Source organism: Eulemur rufifrons, chromosome 8 (assembly GCF_041146395.1).
Source record: "Eulemur rufifrons isolate Redbay chromosome 8, OSU_ERuf_1, whole genome shotgun sequence".
NCBI lineage: Eukaryota > Metazoa > Chordata > Mammalia > Primates > Lemuridae > Eulemur > Eulemur rufifrons.
This window is the reverse complement of record NC_090990.1, coordinates 95,469,656-95,489,108: the sequence shown is the minus strand read 5'-3', so window position 1 is coordinate 95,489,108 and position 19,453 is coordinate 95,469,656. Positions and strand designations below refer to the sequence as shown.

General features: G+C 43.6%; 1 protein-coding gene across 5 annotated transcripts in view; it reads left to right on the top strand.

The window, feature by feature from the left end:
• The window catches only part of SLAMF7 (SLAM family member 7), a 35,628-nt gene extending 18,294 nt beyond the window's left edge, over nt 1-17,334 (top strand). The window contains exons 2-8 of one of the 5 annotated variants that reach the window (XM_069480343.1): nt 906-1,033; nt 8,540-8,869; nt 10,182-10,454; nt 10,669-10,779; nt 11,707-11,810; nt 13,271-13,333; nt 14,162-17,334. In XM_069480343.1, the coding sequence (XP_069336444.1) occupies nt 979-1,033; nt 8,540-8,869; nt 10,182-10,454; nt 10,669-10,779; nt 11,707-11,810; nt 13,271-13,333; nt 14,162-14,233 (1,008 nt within the window). In that variant the 5' untranslated portion in view covers nt 906-978 and the 3' untranslated portion in view covers nt 14,234-17,334. The remainder of the gene's footprint in view (nt 1-905; nt 1,034-8,539; nt 8,870-10,181; nt 10,455-10,668; nt 10,780-11,706; nt 11,811-13,270; nt 13,334-14,161) is intronic. The other 4 variants (XM_069480344.1, XM_069480348.1, XM_069480347.1 and 1 more) reach the window with 4 other exon arrangements.
• The last annotated feature ends 2,119 nt before the right edge of the window (nt 17,335-19,453 follow it).

Here is a 19,453-nt window from a genome sequence, read left to right as displayed (position 1 = left end):
CGATTCCGAGGGAGGGACGGAATTAGTTTAGACCCTCCAGATCAAGAAGGGGCACACGGAGGCCTAAACAAATACTAAATGAGAGACTTTGCCTTTCCGGGCCATGTGGTACAGATATCCATCCCAATCATAAAAAATTTCCTGCTTCCCATAGACTTAGCACTTCCTGAATATAATTGTCCTCAGTTATGGGGTTTATGCAAAAGGATATATAACAAGTAATTTTTCAGTCACCTTAGGACAAATTACGAAAGAGACTAAAATATTGTGACACAATAAAAGTCTCTAAATTCCTTAGCTTAAATGGTTAACAATGCTTACATTTGCTACAAATCTGCAACTAAACCCAAGAATATGGTAGCTCAACACTTATAGATAAATTAATGTTGTACCTTTGGAAAAAAAAAAACAAATTCTTGATTCTCCTGTAATATACTCTAAGCCTTTATCTTCTCATCTGTAAAATGGGATTTATAGTAGTATCTCACTCACAAAGTTGTTATGAGGAATACATTTTTTTTTAAATGCATGTACTCCTAGCACAGTGCCTGGCACTTAGGAAAGTTCAATAAATATTATCTCCAGTGCCACTCCAGTGCCCAACTATGTTTTTCTATTTCCTTTTTTTCTGAGTCTCTGAGAAGTTAGTCATGTGATATAGCAGAAAAAGTAGACCATATGGCCTTGATCAATTCCTAACCTCTCTCTGAGTCTGTTATCCTTTATCTGTAAAATGGGGTTCCATCACCTTTGTGGTTCAATTCATTTTTTTCCCCTCTTTATTAGACACCTATTAATATTACGTGTTTGCCACTGAGATAAGTGATTAAGTAAACCAGAGCTGACTCATTTACACATGTCAAGGCCATGACCCCTCCCTCTCCCCGCCTTTTTTAAAACCCCAGCTAGAGAAGAGATTCAAGCAATACAAGAGGGAAGAAGTGGGTTCCTTTAAGTGACTGACATTCAGAGAACGATATGGCTGATTCCTCAACATGCCTTGTCTTCATCTCTCTCCTCTGGCAGTTCACAGGTGAGTCCCACCAGATTCTCTTCCATTCTCCTGACTGTCTTCATCTGAAGTGTACCTTCCAGGCTCCTAGTTCCACTTTGGATCTCTGGCTCAACTCAGAAGGCTCTGCTTTCTCATCTAACATTGCTTTTTACCAGCCTCTGGTCTCTGAATCACAGAGAGCAGAAAGAGACTGGAGGGAGAAGAAAAGGAATGGCTCTGTGAACCAACTCCCCTTCTGCATGTCCCAGGGAAGGAAGGGCTGAAAGAAGTGGTGCTGGGTGTCAGAAGACTTGTTTTCTAATTCAGAGTCTGCCATGAATTAGATGAGAAATGTCAAAGCTTTCCTGCGCCTTAGAGACTTATCTTCCAGCCATCCCTCTCTTTGAGGGCAACTCTAAAAGCAAAATGAGATTGTACAAGTGTGTATTTATTTGTTTACATATATATTTTTAATTTAAACATATTTATAAATACATTTTAACAGATTATGCATAACAATGATATAAATAGAAGGAATTACTTGAAGTTACTCTCTTAACTCAAGGAATATAGTCAGTCTCAACTTAGAAAACCAAATCGTACCATAGGTACTTTCTGTTTAATCCCATGGAGCGTGGAGGACCAAGGACTGTTCATCTGTCACAGGTATTCTTTTTTTTTTTTTTTTTTTTTGGTTTGTTTTTGAGACAGAGTCTTGCTCTGTCACCCAGGCTAGAGTGCCATGGCAACAGCCTAGCTCACAGCAACCCCAGACTTGTAGGCTAAAGCAATTCTCTTGCCTCAGCATGCTGAGTAGCTGGGACTACAGGCTTGTGCCACCACACCCAGCTAATTTTTTCTATTTTTAGTAGAGACAGGGTCTCACTCTGCTCAGGCTGGTCTCGAACTCCGGTCTCCACCTCCCAGAATCCTAGGCTGTCACAGGTATTCCAATCTTTGAAGATTTTAGTATCCTAAGGGCTCCTAGAAAGGATCAGGGGCCCCATAAATGAGAAATGTCCTTCTTGTCATCATACTCATGGAGTCCCACCATGAGGTAGCCCTCTGAGGACTTGGCATAACTGGTTCATTCTGTGTGCCCAAGCTATCTGAAGTGACCACACAGGCAATTGGGGCCCCCAATCCTCTCCTCCCCATCACCTGGCCTCTCTATATGGTCAGTATCAGCAGACTCTTAATACACTTGAATTCATCAGAATTTTGCATAAGCACCTGATTCTAAGCAGGTGGTCCTGGAATAGGCTCTCCCATTAAAAACCACTTCCTGAACGGAAATGGTGATCAGAAATAGAGCTGAGGGGGGTGAGGTGGGGAGGGCATGGCAGAGCTTTTGAAAGCCCCAGGCTCTCACCTGAAACCTGACCACGGCAACAGAGTACACGTATGACTATCTGCCAGGGGGTTCCCTCTGTCCCACTCCTGGGGGCTGTGGGAAGTCTGTGTGGTACACTGCCCATGGCTCAAAGGAGTCAGAGGTTGTCCTAGAACCTCCAGTGGGTGGAGCAGTGGAAGGAGTCCTGGCCCTGGACAAGGACATCCTGGGTTTGACTTCATAGCTGTATTATTGTAAGCAAGTTACTCATCTTTTGAGCCTTGCTCTTCTCAAGTGCATAACAGATAATTAATCTAACTTGCAGAATTATTGTGATGTTTTAAATGACATATCAAATGCAAAATAGTTATAATAAAAATGACCATTTATTAAGCTCCTACTACATCCAAGGTGTTTTTTCATACAATCTCCTCACAAGTCTATAAGACAGATACTATAATCCTTGTTTTACAGATAAGTAAATTTAGGCTCAGAAAGGTCAAGTTTCTTGGACAAGATTACACAGCTATCTTAAGGTAAAGCAGAGATTGAGTTTCCAAAGCTGGTGCTCTTTTTACCATACCAAACTGCCTAACACTGTAACTGATACCAAAGAGGTGCTCCATAAATGTGTATTTGAGCTAAATTGTTCACTAGGAGAGCCACCTGGGATTTCTTCCCTCTCCAGGTACATAAGTGCAAGGTAGGAACTAGAAAGGCTTAAAAAGAACAGGTAGCTCTGCTTCTGGGATGTGAATGCACCAACAGGGAACCACCCTGGCCAAGCTCAGAGGGACCAAGGAGCAGCTCTGGTGGCCTCAGTATTTCCATCTGGAAAATGGGCACAATAATGTGTCCCCCTCACATATTTTATTATGATTAAGCGATACAGTAGTGTTGAGGAGACTATTAATAAAAGGAAAACAGAAAAAATGAATGAGAGGGTTTTGGGGGTAGTGTTGAAAAGAACCAGAAGAAACAAAGGGCAGAAGATGAGTGAGGGGCAGTGTGGTGGGGAGATTGAATGTGAACATGGTAGATTAGGGTTAGAGTATTGCGGAAGATGTGTGGTGAAGTGGGAGGTTTGCGAGCCTTCATCCTGCATCTCGCATAGCATTGATTTACAGCGCTCTTTCCAGGGCATGTTAGTTAAAGAGAAGTTGGTTAAGAGCAGTAACTTCCAAACCGTTTTGCTTTTTTAAACTGTGGTTTCCTTTTATGAAATGAAATATTACACAGAAACAAACACATAATGACTCCAATATTAAAGCCTCTCTGATGAAGGCAAGTCCCACAGCTTCTGCCCCATCACCTCCTGCCACCCTTAGGCCTCCCCCTGAGCTCCCCAGAAATACACCGAGGCACCAGCACAAACTGCAAGGGTGGTGGAGGCGGTTTGGGAAATCCTGCCCCAGGATCCTTGGTTCCTGATCCTGGCCTTCCACCGACTTGGGAATATCACCATAACCTTCTGAACGTCAGCCACTTCATCTAGGAAGTGGGATTGGGCTAAGTAATCCCTAAGATTCCTCCCAGATCCGAGGTGCTCTGGTCCAGGTTTCTGTGAGGAAGGTGCCACAACACACTGGTGCATTCTGACAGAGGCACCAAGTGCTGGGAGAGGTGCTTGGGGACAGGACTGGCGAGCAGGAGCTGGGCTTTCTACTCTCCCGTGCCCTCAGTCTCCCTGCTGGATCACCACCCTTTGGTTCTGGCTGCACTCTTGACCAGAGCAGAAGGCAAAGGGTCTCTTGCCCCAGCCCCCTCCACCGCCAACGGCAGGTTGCCTGGGGGATGTTCACTGCTGTCTTAACTTTTTGGCTCACCTTGCTGGTAAACCATCCAGAAGTGTTTTGGGAAACGTCAGTTTCTCATTTTTAGCCATCCTGGCAGAAATAAAACCAAAAAGTGGGAAGCCTCTTCAAGGCCTGACTCATGATAACACCTGTGGCCCTTGCCCCCAACCTCCCTTCGTGCTGTCAGGCTGCTCTGTACTTCTCAAAATGCTTTCAAATCCGTATTCACACTTCATTCTCCCCAAACTCCTGGCAAATCAAGGCGTTGTTTTTTCCCCTGTCAGAGTTCAGAAATGAAAACTCGAAGTGGTAAGTGGTGAGGCAGTGGTGGAAAGAACACAGACCCCTGAGGCAGAGGAACTAACCAACTTCTCCCTCCATGTCTGCCACTTCTTCTTTGGGCCTTAGGGCTTGACCTCTATCTCCTGGAGCTGTTCCAAGGGTCAAGAGCAATAACGTCCACTACACTGGCTCGCAAACTGCAGGGTGATACCAGGTGTTTGTTGCTGGAGTTATGATGATGGAGGGACCAGCATGGACCCAGGTGTCCTGACTCTCAGTTAGACCAGAGCCCTTTTTCCCACAGCTGCATGCTGGGGGGAAGAGAAGTCATCTCCACCCCTCTCCCATGGCAGGACCCCATGACTCCATCACCGGATGATCTGGGACCTAATCCTTACAGATCACTCGTTGGCTAATTCACAGCAAGATGGTATATCCAATCGCCACCCAGGGGGTATTTCTTTTTGGAGAATTTAACGCATTTAACATGAGAATGAAGTGACATTTGTGGTAAATTTTCAGGGTATGGGTATAAGGAAGAGTAGGAGACTTCCCCAGGGAAGGGCTTTGAATTAGGCTTTGGGGGCTTTGAAAGAGATTTAGAGGGACAGAGAGGAGGACAAAGCACAGACAACTGCATGAGGTAGAGAGTGAATTGAGGACCAGGGCGGAGGCCTGGCTGCTTGCCTGGCCACAGTGGCAGAGGTCCTCCACTTCGCATCCTTTCATAGCACTGTATCCTCACCCTGGCCTTAAACCAAACGTCCTGGGCTTCTCTCAGATACGATCAACCCAGGTAATAAGAAACCCCTGAACTAATGGCTGTGCCAGAGGAGGCTACCACTTGAGCTGGTCATTCTTACCCAAACCAAGAGGAGAGGGTGAAATGGATGAAGAGGAGGCAAGTCACAGCATTCACAACACTGATTTAGGTGGCAGGTGGACATCGGAGGAGAGTGGACGAAACTCACAAGTCCCAATCCTCCAGTGCTTGGTAGGCAGATGTTGGAAGCCACTCATTCTCCAGAGAGTCTTCTGATCCCACAGATCCTGTTAAGTCCCCCATTGTATGTCCCCACTGTGCCTGTTATTTCCTTTTTCATAACACACACAGTTACTTATTAAATGACTGTCTCCCAACTCCATGAGCGCAAGAATCATGACTGTCTTGCCCCCTAGTTGTATCCTCAGCTCCTAAACAACTAAATACATTCTTGTTGATGGAAGGAATGACAAAATGAGACAAGTATGACCTGCTTAAAACTCTATAGGATCACACATTGCAGGTGCAAAACCATCACAGAAAGGGGATATGCAATTCAGCCTTGGACAGCTGAAAAGAGAAATGTCTTGTTTCTGGATCCTTTTACCTGGTCAACTGGGAAGAAGAAACAAAACTAGTTTGGACTCTCCAATCCTGCCCCCTATTCTCTAAACCCACATTAGGGAATGGCAGGGAGCTGCCTTCTTCTTTCCTTACACCTCTTCTCTCCCTGAAGTTACACTTAAGATAGAACAATATACTCCATCTAGACCCTATGTCATCCTCCAATTGAATTCTAATGGAACAACAAGGAACAATGAATTTCATTCTAAGAAGGAACAAGGCTTTTCTTATACCCCCCACAATTCTCATCTCTTGGCATTTACCCGAGAATGTAGCACCATATGTGTAGAAGGATGAAAAGAGTAATTACTCACAGCTTAAATACACACATGCACACATGCTAATGAGCTAAAGCCACCACGTTAAACATCTCTCCAAAACCTCACATGAAAACTAAATTCCTTGAATATTGAGCTAAGTTTAGGGATTGCATCTACTTGCGGACAAGTAATACCCAATCTTTATTTGATTTCAAGATATTCACCCTTTCCCTCTCTGTTGTTGAAGTAAAAGAATGAATGCATTAATTAATTGATTGAAAATTCAAAATTTTGCATCCATTAAAGTACAGAGAAAAAAGAAATAACTAAATAAAATTGATTTTGTCTGTAGTATCTACTGAGACTATTTTGACATCCCTTGGGATGATTAAGAGCGAGTAGTCAGAAACCATCCTGGCCTTAATATTAGGGAAGTAGAGAGGACAGCTTTTTGAAAAATCAGATTAATTAACAGTATAATTTGATAAAGGCTTGAGTGATTCAAAGTATATATGCACTAACTGATACATTATAGGAGAAAAATGATTGAAAATAGGAATCAGCTCCTAAAAGATATTTACCTAGGAAGAGAAATCAGTACTTTTGGAGATAAACTTAGTAAGAAGTTGGTAGAGACCTCAAACCTGTAATCAAGGGAGTATATCAACATTTGGTAACATGAGGGTTCCTCACCCTGAGGTACTGATAGAGTAATTTATGCTTGAGAGAAGGTCACCAAAGGACATGAAGGGAAATTGAGACTCAATGAGGCCCGAGGGCTTTGGAGTTGACACCTGAGCCTCTTAGGGGTTTGGGGAAGGGGAGTGAGGGAGGGACCTTGAAATTGAGCCATAGTGGAAATAATCTAGGTCCCAGAGCTGGAGTGACATTGGTTAATCCTCAAGTCATCACCTAACTAGTTTTGTGCCCTTGGATAAGTTATTTAGGTTTTCTTTGAATCTCAGTTTTCTCATTAAATCAGGAGTTAGCAAACTTTTTCTGTAAAGAGCCAGAAAAATGAATATAACAACAATAAGAAGAATGAATATATAATGAATTGAGCCTGGATTAAATTCATTTTTATACCAACATGGTCATAAAATATAATTTTTAATATTTCAGCAAAAGTGCATAGGATCCACAGAAGGCCTAACATAGAGTTGCAGTAGCATCATTATAACACTACTGTCAGGATTCTGTAGCTTGGCTGTTTTGCTGGGTTTTTAATTCCAGCTGGACACATTATGTTAGGAGTCAGGAGGGAAAATAACGTTGAGTTTTTTACTTTTAAGAACACCTTTAAAGATTTAATTTTAGTTTTGCCATTTCTATCAGCCTTGAATAAATTCTTTCTATCGCTGCTGCTTAGCTTTTTAATCTGTAAAATATGCCTTTTGAGGTCTCAATCCTGCGGGTGCTGATGTGGGCTCTGCCATCTGCTGACTCTGTAGTTTGATTAGTCACTTAACCCCATTGTGTCTCAGGTTCTTGATCTGTAAGATGGGAGTATAGGAATCCTTCCTCTAAGGGTTGTTTCAAGAGTTAAACAAGCTCACAGTAGATGTTTTTAAACTGTTAGTGCCAATCTAAATTCTCTCACTGCTCTGTGCTGCCCACAGAATCTGCCTCTCAGATTTTAATAGGTAGAAGATGATTCATTCTCCACACCTATTCACTGAAAGGGCTCAGTTTAACACTTCTGGGAGTTTCTTCAGCTGATATTCTTAACAGTTTTTCACCTAGAGCCACATAACCCATGGTGATTGTTTACAAGACATGCTCTCTGGGGTGAACTAAGATCACGGTGAAACAAAAATTTCTCATGGAAGTAAAACCCTACTACAATTCCTAATAGTTTGTGACGAGCATCACAAGTTAGGCTGGACCTATTGCAGAGCTCCCTGTCACTCACTTTTTTTCTCCCCACTCAAGGACGCATATTCTAATGCAAGTGAGTGAGAATCTCACCTGGGGATGACCTTGAATCCACTCTAATCTACCATAAAATAGAAAGACAAATCATGCTCAAATTTCTAAGCTATCACTACTATTAGGAACATACAGCTCACCTCCCAACGTCCTGATCTGCGCCTGAGAACCACTGCCCCAGGTCAAGCAAGCCTTTCCACCAGCTCTCTTAGGCATAGTCTGGGAATCCTAAGGGAGACTTGGGCGGTAACTTCTCCACTTGTCCCCTCACAGGAACCTGTTAAAGATGGAGCTGGACTTTCAAGTCTACCTCAGAGCTTGGGCTTTCCAGCCAGAGGTCTTTGGGAAAAGTCGGGGAGGGTCACTTGCAGACACCCTTTTCAGGCAGAAAGTTCTGATCTCAATCTTTCGTGTGAGAGAGGTTCTGAAGGGTTTCCCAGGGGCTGATTTTATTGAACTGACTGGGTTTCTCGGGATCTTCCCAGGACCCAAAATGGATGAGTAATTGGTGAACAGGGCAGGAACTTGGGCTTATTTTATGGTTCTCTGCGTCTGCAGGGTCAGCAGCCTCTGGAGGCCTGAAGGAGCTGGTCGGTGCCCTTGGTGGGTCTGTGACTTTTCCCCTAAACGTCACAGAAAAGCAGGCTGACAGTATTGTCTGGAACTTTAACAAAACTAGTCTCGTCACCATGGAGCCAATGGGAGACGAAAAAGTCAATTTCATAGTGACCCAAAGTCGTAATAAGGAAAGGATGGAGTTCCTAGGTAAAGGCCACTCCCTGAAGCTCAGCAAACTGATGAAGAATGACTCCGGTGCCTACCGTGTGGAGATACACGGCTCATTCTCCGCATCTCCCATCACCCGGGAGTATGTGCTGCGTGTCTATGGTGAGCAGAATCAGTTCTGATGGCGGATGGCTGCCTTGGGGAGGTGGTGAGCTCCCGGACGGGGAGCTGTTCCAGCAAAAGCTGGATGAACACTTGGCAAGAATGTGGGAGAGGAGACTCCTGCATGGATGAAGTAGATGTAACTGAGCCCTGGGGTCCCTGCCTACTCAGAGATACTGTAAGAAGCAGTGTGGTATGGTGAGTGGGCCACATGGAAAGTGGCAATCACATAGATCTAGGTCAAATGCTGGCTTCTCTACTTACTAGTTGCATGACTTTAGCCAAGTTACTCAATTTCTTCGAGTCTTAGTTTCCATATCTGTAATGGAGAGAAAAGCAATGCCTACCTTAGGAAAATTATTGGGTATGAGGATTAATAACACCCCTTCCTCTGTACATTCCAGCCAATTGATAAATAGACACCAGAATCAGAAAGAAGATAAAAGTATCAGCTCTATTTCTGGTAAAGCTAGATAGGAGAAATACCTCCCCGCCAAGTCTGGGGCTTGGAGCCCATCCCAGGAACCTGAAATTACGAAACAGTTGTTCAACCAGCTACAAGGACAGTAGCTGCCTCCCTCACTGAGCCACAGAGTCAGGGCCATGAGGAGATGGGCCTCCAGACTTGCTTGTAGGAGGTAGGCCAGGCACCTGGTCACATATACACATGGTTATACATGTGTATTTGAACAGAAGACATACATTCTTCAGGCTAACCAGCTGGGGGAGGAAGGAAAAGGGCAAACCACATTTGAACAGCAATCTTTAACAGCTCAAAGCCATGCGTAGAAGAAGGTAGTTGGTAGATATCAGATTCTCATCACCTCACCAAGGAACCAATTGCTCATCCTCTGAGGGAGGGGAGTGAACACAAGATTGAGAGGGGGACTAAAAGTGTTGTTTTAATATTATTCTCTCTTGGAGAGGAAAAGTGAAAGCCTCTTAAAGGAAGTCTGAGGACAGGGAATAATGAGCCTCTAAGAGATAAAATTAGCTGACATTTAAAATGTATTTAGCACAGTGCTTGCCATATGGCTATGCTTGGTGGCTATGTTTTTGTTGCATTATTTTTTCTATTATTGTTTTTGTTGTTACTGTTATTGTTATTATTAATATTGTTACATAGCTGCGGGCAAGTAGACCTAGATAGTTCCCTTTCCCAGATAAGAATGAGAATTCTGCTCTGAATTGCTGTTTCGTCTCCATTCTGGAGCTCCCAGGGTGATTCAGGTCCAAGGTATCTAACGATAATTCAGAGAAAGGAGAGATACAGGCAGGATTTCCATCCCTGGTTGTCCTTTCTCTTTCACAGAGCACCTGTCAAAGCCCAAAGTCACCATAGGTCTGCAGAGCAATAAGAATGGCACCTGCACAACCAACCTGACATGTTCTATGGCAAACAGAGGAGAGGATGTGACTTACAGCTGGGAGGCCTTGGGGCAAGCAGCCAACCAGACCATTGATGGCTCCATCCTCCATGTCTCCTGGAGACAAGATGAAGGGGACATGACCTTCATCTGCATGGCCAGGAACCCTGTCAGCAGCAACTTCTCAAACCCCATCCTTGTCAGGAAGCTCTGTGAAGGTGACTGCCTCTCCCCTCTCTACAGGAGCCTCTGACCCCAGGACCTATACCTCAGTTCCTGGTCCCCATGGGAACAACCCCTGTGTGAAAACTGGAGGCCACTCTGGGAAGTCACCAAGCTGGGAAGAAGGTGAAAGGTGCTCCAAAAGTTGGGTCATTTTCCCAAGATGACTCTTCTCCTTTCCCCATGCCTCTACCCATTCTTTCTTTAAAGGTGTCCCAGATTCCTCCGTGGTCTTCCTGCATTTCCTGTTGGTGCCCATCCTGCTCAGTCCCATTGTACTGGGGCTAGCTCTTTTGAGTACTCGGAGAGAGAAAGGAAAAGGTAGAACATGTACTATTTTTGTCCTTACCCTCATTCATGCATTTTCTACTCCATTGATTCAACAAGCATTTATGGAGCTGTGTGCCAGGCTTGGTGCTGGTGCGGAGGTCAGAGATGAAGAGGTCATCGGGAAGCACACAGGCAGCTTGCACTCCTTAGCTCTGGAGTAGAGAGAGTGCTGAAGTCCTCACCTTCTCTCCTGAGGACATGGCCCTCCCAGTTCCCTTTCCAAAGTCCACTCCTCTCTTTCCCCCAGAGGGACTTACAAATGTGGCCCTTCTTCTGACACAGGCCCTGCACTGCTGACTCTGCTCCTATGACCTAGGAGGCAATGGTCCCCAATTCTGAGGTCCCCACAGACCAGCACCCTCCAGTCAGCCTTTCCTATCCTCATCCCTGTCAGAGCCCCTAAACCTGTCCCAGTCCTCTCCATGAAATCAATCTGAGACCTCTCTTTACTTCCCACCTCAGTCCAGACACATTCCTCCTGGAGAGGCATTTCCTGACACTCTTTGGCTGCACCCCATGCTCTGTGTCCCTAAACCCTGCTAATTTGTCTTCTCAGGCTCCCACTGACACTATCTATGTGAGGTGCTGGGGGGGACCTAAGCATCAGTCAGGTTTGAACTGCAGACTTTGAGATCTCCCTTCCCCCTTGGAAGCCCTCTGAAAGCATTTCTCACCTTTCTGCATCCCACTTTGGCCACCTTTGTGCAGAGATCAGGAAGTAAAGTAACAGGGATCACAAATTCATCCTGGTTCATCTGGAATTTTCCCAGTTTTGGTACTGAAAGTCTGGCCCAGATAACCCTTCAGTTATAGGGATGGTTGGTCACCCTGAGTGGGTCGTCCAGAAGGGATGGTGGGCCAGTGGGGTGATGAGTGGTAGGAGAGATAAGCTTTCATTCTCTCCCAACTTGGTTTTAGAGTCCATTGAAGAGAAGAAGAGAACAGACGTTCATCAAGAAATTCCTAACTTCTGTCCCCATTCTGGAGAGACCACAGAGTATGACACAATCTCTTACAATTATGTGAGTCCTTTCTCATCTTTCCTGGGACCTGACCCTCTCTCTGAGGCTCTCCTTTTTTGCTTGAGATTTTTCCATGGCTTTGGGCAACATGGGAATGGGGAGGGCAGTGAGGCTATATGGCCCTTAAAACCCAGTGCACCTGTGTCTTTCCCAAGTCTTCATGGATTCTCTTCTGTGCAGAAGTTGGTGGCCTCAGAGCACCTGGTTCTGACGCAATCAGTAGTGTTCATGCTGTGGTTCATGGAATCACCCCTTCCCTCCACAGTTCACGATGGCCACTCAGAATGCCAGATTCCTTTTGCATAAAGCAGTGGGTAGAGAAGTGTGACTTTGACATTATGCTGGAGTCATGGTGTCAGAAGACTGATTACTCTAGAGATGCCTTTTCTCTCTGAGGTGACTCCAGGAGCTCTCAGGAGAAGGCTTAGAGGGCCTGTGGTGGCTCTGGGCCTATCCCCAAGGCTTCCCATGTGTGGGTCACAGAGCTGAAGTGAGTGGACACAGATGTAATTCATAGGAAACCCTCTGAAAAGAAAATCATAAGAATAAAATCTAAAGAAAAGGCAATTTGGAGACATGAAGTAAGTAGACAAATTCAAATGGCTCTCCAGGACCGATCATTGCAGCCCAGGCTGGGCTAGCTCTTTAGAGGTTATAGAGCTCTATTCCATAATGGCCCATTTAATGAAGAAATAAAAATACTTCGGAGCCTCAAAACCCCAGTTTTACTCCAGCTTTTGATGTGTATCTATTGATCAAGTTGCATCTTCTTACATACACCTACAACATTTACCTACATTTACCTGCTTCAAAGAGGAGACATTACTTTTCCTCTTCAAAGTCATTAGTATTCCAGAATCTCCTTCCTTCCTTATAGGAGAGATTGCTTTGTGCTCCACTCAGCTGGTTTAAGAAAAAATGTTATCACTTTATCTCCATCCTTTCTCTTCTCCTGCTTAAGACACATCCCCAGGAGGCTGCAGGACTACCTTGGATGTTCAGGAATAAACTTAACCAACCCAGGATATTTTTCTCCAGTGAAGAAGGAGCTTTTGTTATTGTTGTTACTGTTATTTTGTTTTGTTTTGTTCCTTCAGTCATCCTTACTGATTTTCTCCAAGGGCCCTTCAACTGCTGGGAAAGTGTATTTGCAATATCAGGAATATTATTCCAAATTATCCTTTAACCACCTTAGGAGGCTCGTGGCTTATAGCTCATATCAGACTTACATATCTTATATATTTTTGAGATTTGTTTAAACACAGCACAGTTTAAGAATAATGCAGTGGCTTCCTGAAAAATCTGTCAATGCTTATCATAATAGCAGTCACCAACACAAGCACTTCCCACTTACCCACCTCTGCTTTCCCTTCTGTCCATTCTGAATATCTCCCTGCCTTGTCTATGTGACTCAGGAGATGGGTGATGATTTCTTTTGTTTGTTGTTTCTTTTTTAATAGAAAACTATCCCAAAGGAAGATCCAGCAAATACACTTTATTCCACTGTGCAGATACCAAAAAAGGTAAAAGGCTTCAGAGCTGAGTTTCATATTAATTGTTCCATCCCATTTCCTGGTTCATGTTTAGGTTAAAATTTCTTGTGTCTTGAGGATCTCATATTCTTTGATATTAAAAGGTACCCCAAGAATTCCCCATTCTCTTTGCTTAGGGTTACACAAGAATATGGGGAATAGAAGAGAATTGTGTTTTAAGAGTCAAATGGGGGTAATCTGAAACAAATAGAGTAGGAGAGACGTTCAAGATAGGAATTACAGAGAAAATCAAAAGGCTTCTGACTGAGGTTATGGATGAGGAAAAAGGAATGGTCCAGGCTGTACCTGGGATGAGAAGAGGGACAGCTGGGGAGGAGACTCTAGCTTGCTCCTGAGCCACCAGTAAACTAGAAAAGGAAGAGATTTTCAGTAGTTTTTCTTGGTCTAGCTGTTACATCTGTTTTGCATCCTCCTCCCACTTAAACTACTCCCTTCAAGGCTTATTCCTTAACAGATCACACTTGGCAGAAGCAATGGTATGATTCTGTCTCCTTTCTCTTCCCCTCCCAAACATATTTGAAAAGTGGGGATCATTAAAGCCATTTGCTTAGTGATAGAAAAGGTTGGTTCTGATGAATTATCACAAGGATAGTTCAGTTTATTAAGCATTCAGTAAGGTAAATATGGGTTAAACTTAAATAATAGTTTCTCTAAGCTAGGCGTGATTAGGAGCCAGCGTGGCAGAAGGTTTGGGTTGGGTGACCTTGGAAATAAAGAGTGTCTGGGATGGCAGGGTCTCCATGGAAGATCCAGAGCCCTGCCCACTCCAGTGCTGTGCTTCTTTATGCCTTCCTGCAGATGGAGGATCCTCACTCACTGCCCACCACACCAGACACATCCAGGCTGTTTAGCTATGAGAATGTCATCTAGACAGCAGTCCACTCCCTAAAGAAAGCCATCAAAAGTATTCACTGATTTGGCCAGAAATATCAAGGAAGAATGAGGAGCAATGACTTCCTTCCAGAATAAACCATCCTTTAGGCTCCTTCGGACTTAAGAGTTCATAATTCTACCCCCTAATGAGAAATCTCCTCACAACCAAAATGTGTGACTATCTCTTCCTGGAAATGTGTCTGTGAATGTGCAGCCAATCCCAAGAAAAGGGTTTAGAAGTGTCTCTGTAGAAATGTAAATTCAGAGTCACAGTGATGAATAACAGCCTCTGTCATATTAATGATGACTCCAGGTCAGGGCCTGGAGTCTTATTCTAGCCCAGGACTTGGAGGTCAGGAATATACCCAAGTCAGAAATATACCCAAGAGTCTGCTTGCCAGGAGGGCAAGAAAACCAGGACAGACGGACATGTCCAGCAGAAGCAGATGTAGTTGCCAAAAATGGATGTCTCCATTGACTTATCAACTATGTGCCTGGCACTGCGCTGAGCTTACACTGATCAGTCAGACATGCTCTCTGCACTCTTGAAATTGGCTCCTCATGAACTACTTTCACGGGCAGTTGCAGCAGGCCTGACCACAGTTTCCCAGAGGATTGGGTGTGAATCCACAGGACTTGAAAGTCGAAGTGCATAAAGGCAGAGGATCCAGGTAGAAGACCATGTTTGGCAGGCACCATGGATGGAGACTCAGAAGAGTGGCACAAGGACAAGGACCTCTGGCCAAGCTTCATTTACACTCTTGTGCTGCAAGAGAAATGCCTGGACCTTAAAGCTTATGAAGAGCCCCTGTTGGTGGAGAAACTGAGCTTGAAGACACGTTTTAGATGTAGTATAAGAGACTTGGAGTCAGGGGGTGGGGGATAGGGGGAGTTACTTGCAAACCTTTAAAGTTGGCTAATCCATTACATAAATATTTATTGAGAACCTCTGCTAGGTCATTGTGGTAAACAAAGTGGACATAATCCCCATCTCCATAGAACTCGCCTCCTTTTTTTTTTATTTCAGCATATTATGGGGGTACAAATGTTTAGGTTACGTATATTGCCCTTGCACCCACCCCCAGTCAGAGCTTCAAGGGCATCCATCCCCCAGACGATGCGCATTGCACCATATACACCCATCCCCTCCTTCCCCCTCCCATCTTCCCAATGCCCAATGAATGTTATTCCTATATGTGCACTTAGGTGTTGATCAGCTAAAACCAATTTGATGGTGTGTATTTTTCCTTCTTGGGATACTTCACTTAGTAGAATGGGCTCCAGATCTATCCAGGATAATACAAGAGGTGCTGCTGTATCACCACTGTTTCTGTAGCTGAATAGTACTCCATGGTATACATATACCACATTTTATTAATCCACTCATGTATTGATGGGCACTAAGAACAAAAGACATTCTATAAAAAAAATACATCTCACTTCCTTTTCAATGAAGTAAAAAACGTAGGGAGGGGAGAGAGGAAGGGCTGCTTTTAAAGTGTTCCTTGACACATATCTTGAATGGAGATCCTCCTGAGTGTTGAAAGTGTTGAAGGACTTAAAAACAAATGCTTGCTGGGCAAGGAAGGGATTGAGAATTATTAATACCTTGTCTCAAAAAGGCAGTGTGATCCAGGCGTGGTAGTGCATGGCTGTGGTCCTGTCGCAGCTATTCCAGAGGCTGAGGCAGCAGATCACTTGGGCCCCAGAGTTCGAGGTTACAGTGAGCTGTGATTGCGCCAGTGCACTCCAACCTGGAAACAAAGTGAGACCCTGTCTCAAAAATAAATAAATAAATAAAGGCATTGTGAGGGGCTGAGCAGATCTCTCTTCCCTACTACAAAGCACCATTTTGGTAATCCCCCCTGGAATAAACTCTTCTTTACTGTCCTAAAAGAAAAAGGCATCGTGAGATGCACATATAAAAACATGTTATTATTTTGCTATTTGCAATAATCAAATTCTGGAAACTACCTAAGAGTCTGACCACAGGTTAAGTGAACAAGACTTTAAAAATTATGGATTCTGAAATAAAACTCAGTGGAAATCAAGCGGGGGGAGATGGGGAGAGGGGATGGGCGCAAACCTACCTAATGGGTACAACGAACACTATCTGGGTGATGGGGACACTTATATGCCTGACTCAGGCATAACAAAAGTGATCCATGGAACCAGAAACACTTGTGCCCCCAGAATATTTTGAAGTTAAAGAAAAAGATGGGAAAAAAAAGAATTACGGATTCTGTCATTTACCTCCTCCCCCTTCCCATAATTTGATGTATTTTGGGGGTCTATGTGCTAGTAATTATTTTTAAAATGTTTATAAGATCACCTTTTCAAAGGAGTCTAAAATGTCTTTCATGGTTTTCATTGTTTTTTTTTAAATCTAGACCTTTTTGGTAGGGATATGTAACTTGAGATGGTATTGTCATGGTTTGGAAATTTTATTTATCTGATTCTTCAACTCAAAATAACAGTGCCTTCAGATCCTGAAAACTCCACTAGTTGTCTCAATTTCTTTTTACCCTACTAGACTTTATGTACATCAATCAACAGGAGAAGTTCAGACTTTACCCTTTTCTCTTTGCTATGCCTCATACCCTCACAAATCAGCAACTCTATCACTGCATTCCAGGTACATAAAGCCAAGTGTTAAAAATAGGAATTAATTGGGTTTTTTTTCCCCATTTAACAAAATTTGCTTTAAAAGTAGCAGATAGGCCGGGCGCAGTGGCTCAAGCCTGTAATCCCAGCACGCTGGGAGGCTGAGGCGGGCGGATCGTTTGAGCTCTGGAGTTCAAGACCAGCTGGATCAAGAGCGAGACCCTGTCTCTACTAAAAATAGAAAGAAATTAGCTGAACGACTAAAAATATATAGAAAAAATTAGCCAGGCATGGTGGTGCATGCCTGTAGTCCCAGCTACTGGGGAGGCTGAGGCAGGAGGATCGCTTGAGCCCAGGAGTTTGAGGTTGCTGTGAGCTAGGCTGATGCCATGGCACTCTAGCCTGGGCAACAGAGTGAGACTCTGTCTCAAAATAAATAAATAAATAAATAAAAGTAGCAGATAAAATAACCCCAAATCAACCCAGTACATGTAAATGTTATTTTATGTACTTTATGTAAATGTTATTTTTATGGTACTTTTTGTTTTCTTTGGGTTTTAAAGTTGCAAAAGTGACATTGTATTTCACTGTGGTAGCATAATGCTTTTTCAAAGGAGGAAACCGACCTCTTAAAGTATTAAGTATCCTGTCTGTAGCTGTACAATGAACATTGCAGAGACAAAATTAGAACTCAGAGTTTCTAAGCTATGTTTTCTTTCATCTTTTCCTCTTTTGTATATTAAATTCTCAAATTAGAAAAAGAAAAGAATTATAGGTTCTAAAGCTAGAAACTGTTATGACACCATCAGTGAAAAAAGTAGAATGTAAAAATTTTACATGCTATATAATTACAACTGTGTTTAAAAAACACCTATGCATGGAAAAATTTGGAAGAAAATACATCAAAATATTAATGTGATTTATTTGGGGAGTGGGAAATCTTAGGTGACTTGGGTTTTTCCACTTGTCTTCATTTTCCAAAGTTTCTTTAGTGAGAAAATATGTATTACATAATAGAGTGGAAGAAGTTTTAAATAGATGTTCAGTGAGAAAAAAAGAGGTGTTGCCCACTATGGGGGACTGACGGGAAAGTCTGAGCCCCTCATGGTGATGGTGCAGTGGGGGAGGATGGAAAGGGCCTCTGAGTGCAAGTGAGAAGGGGTGGGGAAAAGATGACTCTCCTGCAGAGAGGGCAGCTTGGGGCTGGGGGGCTGTAACTGTGTGAAGATTGGGGTGCGGGGGCAGAGTGGAGACTGCTGGGCTTTAGAATGCATCCCCTCTTTCTTCAGAGCCAATTCAGATGGTAAATAATTAGGATCAATCACACATTTTTTTTTTAAACTAGCGATCAAAGTGGGGACCAGGAAGACAGCAGATCTGGAGTCTGGACACTCAATAAATTTTGTTCCCAAGCCAGCTGCAGAAAGAGGCTTCCCACTCATGAGCTCAACCTGCAGGCAAAGGAAACCACCAATGTGAGAAATAACCACCTTGCAGGCCCACCACATGCAGCCCCCAGAGTTGTGTGGTTTGGAACTTCTGAGGTGTGAATAAACAGGGCTGGGGAACCTGCAGCCTTAAGGCCACATGTGGCCTTCCAGGTCCTTAAGTGCAGCTTTTTGACTGAATCCAAATTTTACAGAACGAATCCTTTTATTAAAAGGGGTGCAGCAGAGAAAGATGAAGCTTTTCTTGCATCCTGTGGTGCTTGAAAAAGAACAATCTTGAAATCAGAAGGCCGCAGTCTCCCCACCGCTGCAAGGCATTCACTCATTGATTTGTTCATGCATGCATTCATTCATTTACTCACTTTGAGTACCACTAAGTGCCAGGCACTATCCCGCATGCTGGGAATACAACGGTGAGCCAAAAAAGATCTCCACCTTCAGGGTGCTTACATTCTAATGAGAGAAGCCAACACTCAAATATCCTTCAAATACCATGGCAGCGGTGATGACTGCTATTAATATGAAAGAGAGGTGTGTGGTGTTATGATAACCATAACCTATAATGGGAAATTTTCCTATGGTTAAGGAAAGTGTCTCTAAAACGGTGAAAACTGAGCTGAGATCTAAAGGTAAGTGAGAGCTACTTACAAAAAGTGGGAAGGGTAAAAGCCACCTTCTATCAAGAGGGCAAAGCCTGTGCAAAGGCCCTGTGGTGTGAGGACCTCAAAGCATGAAAGTCCGTGTGGCTGGACCAGAGAAAGTTGTGCTTCTAAAATTTGATTAGTTGCAGTATGAGAAAAAGGTTGTAGGGGGTCAAGGCTGGATGCAGGCAAACTATTCATAAGGCTATTACAGTGGTCCAGGAAAAAGGTGATGACAAGTTGGACAAAGATGGTAGGATGGAGATGGAGAGGGAAGGACATTGTAGAAGCCAAGGAAAAACTTCCCTTTTGCCCTCTGAAGGGCTGCTGAAAAATCAAATAACAAAAGGCATGTTAATTGGAGGAAAGGCATGCAAATTTATTTATATAATGTGTGCACAAAGGGAAATTATCCATTTTTATTCTTAGGTTTAACAAAGTATAGACAGCTGTGTAGGAGTATGATTGGACAAAAAAGGGATGATCTAATGCTAATAGACTGAGCGGGGAAACCCATCAAGGCC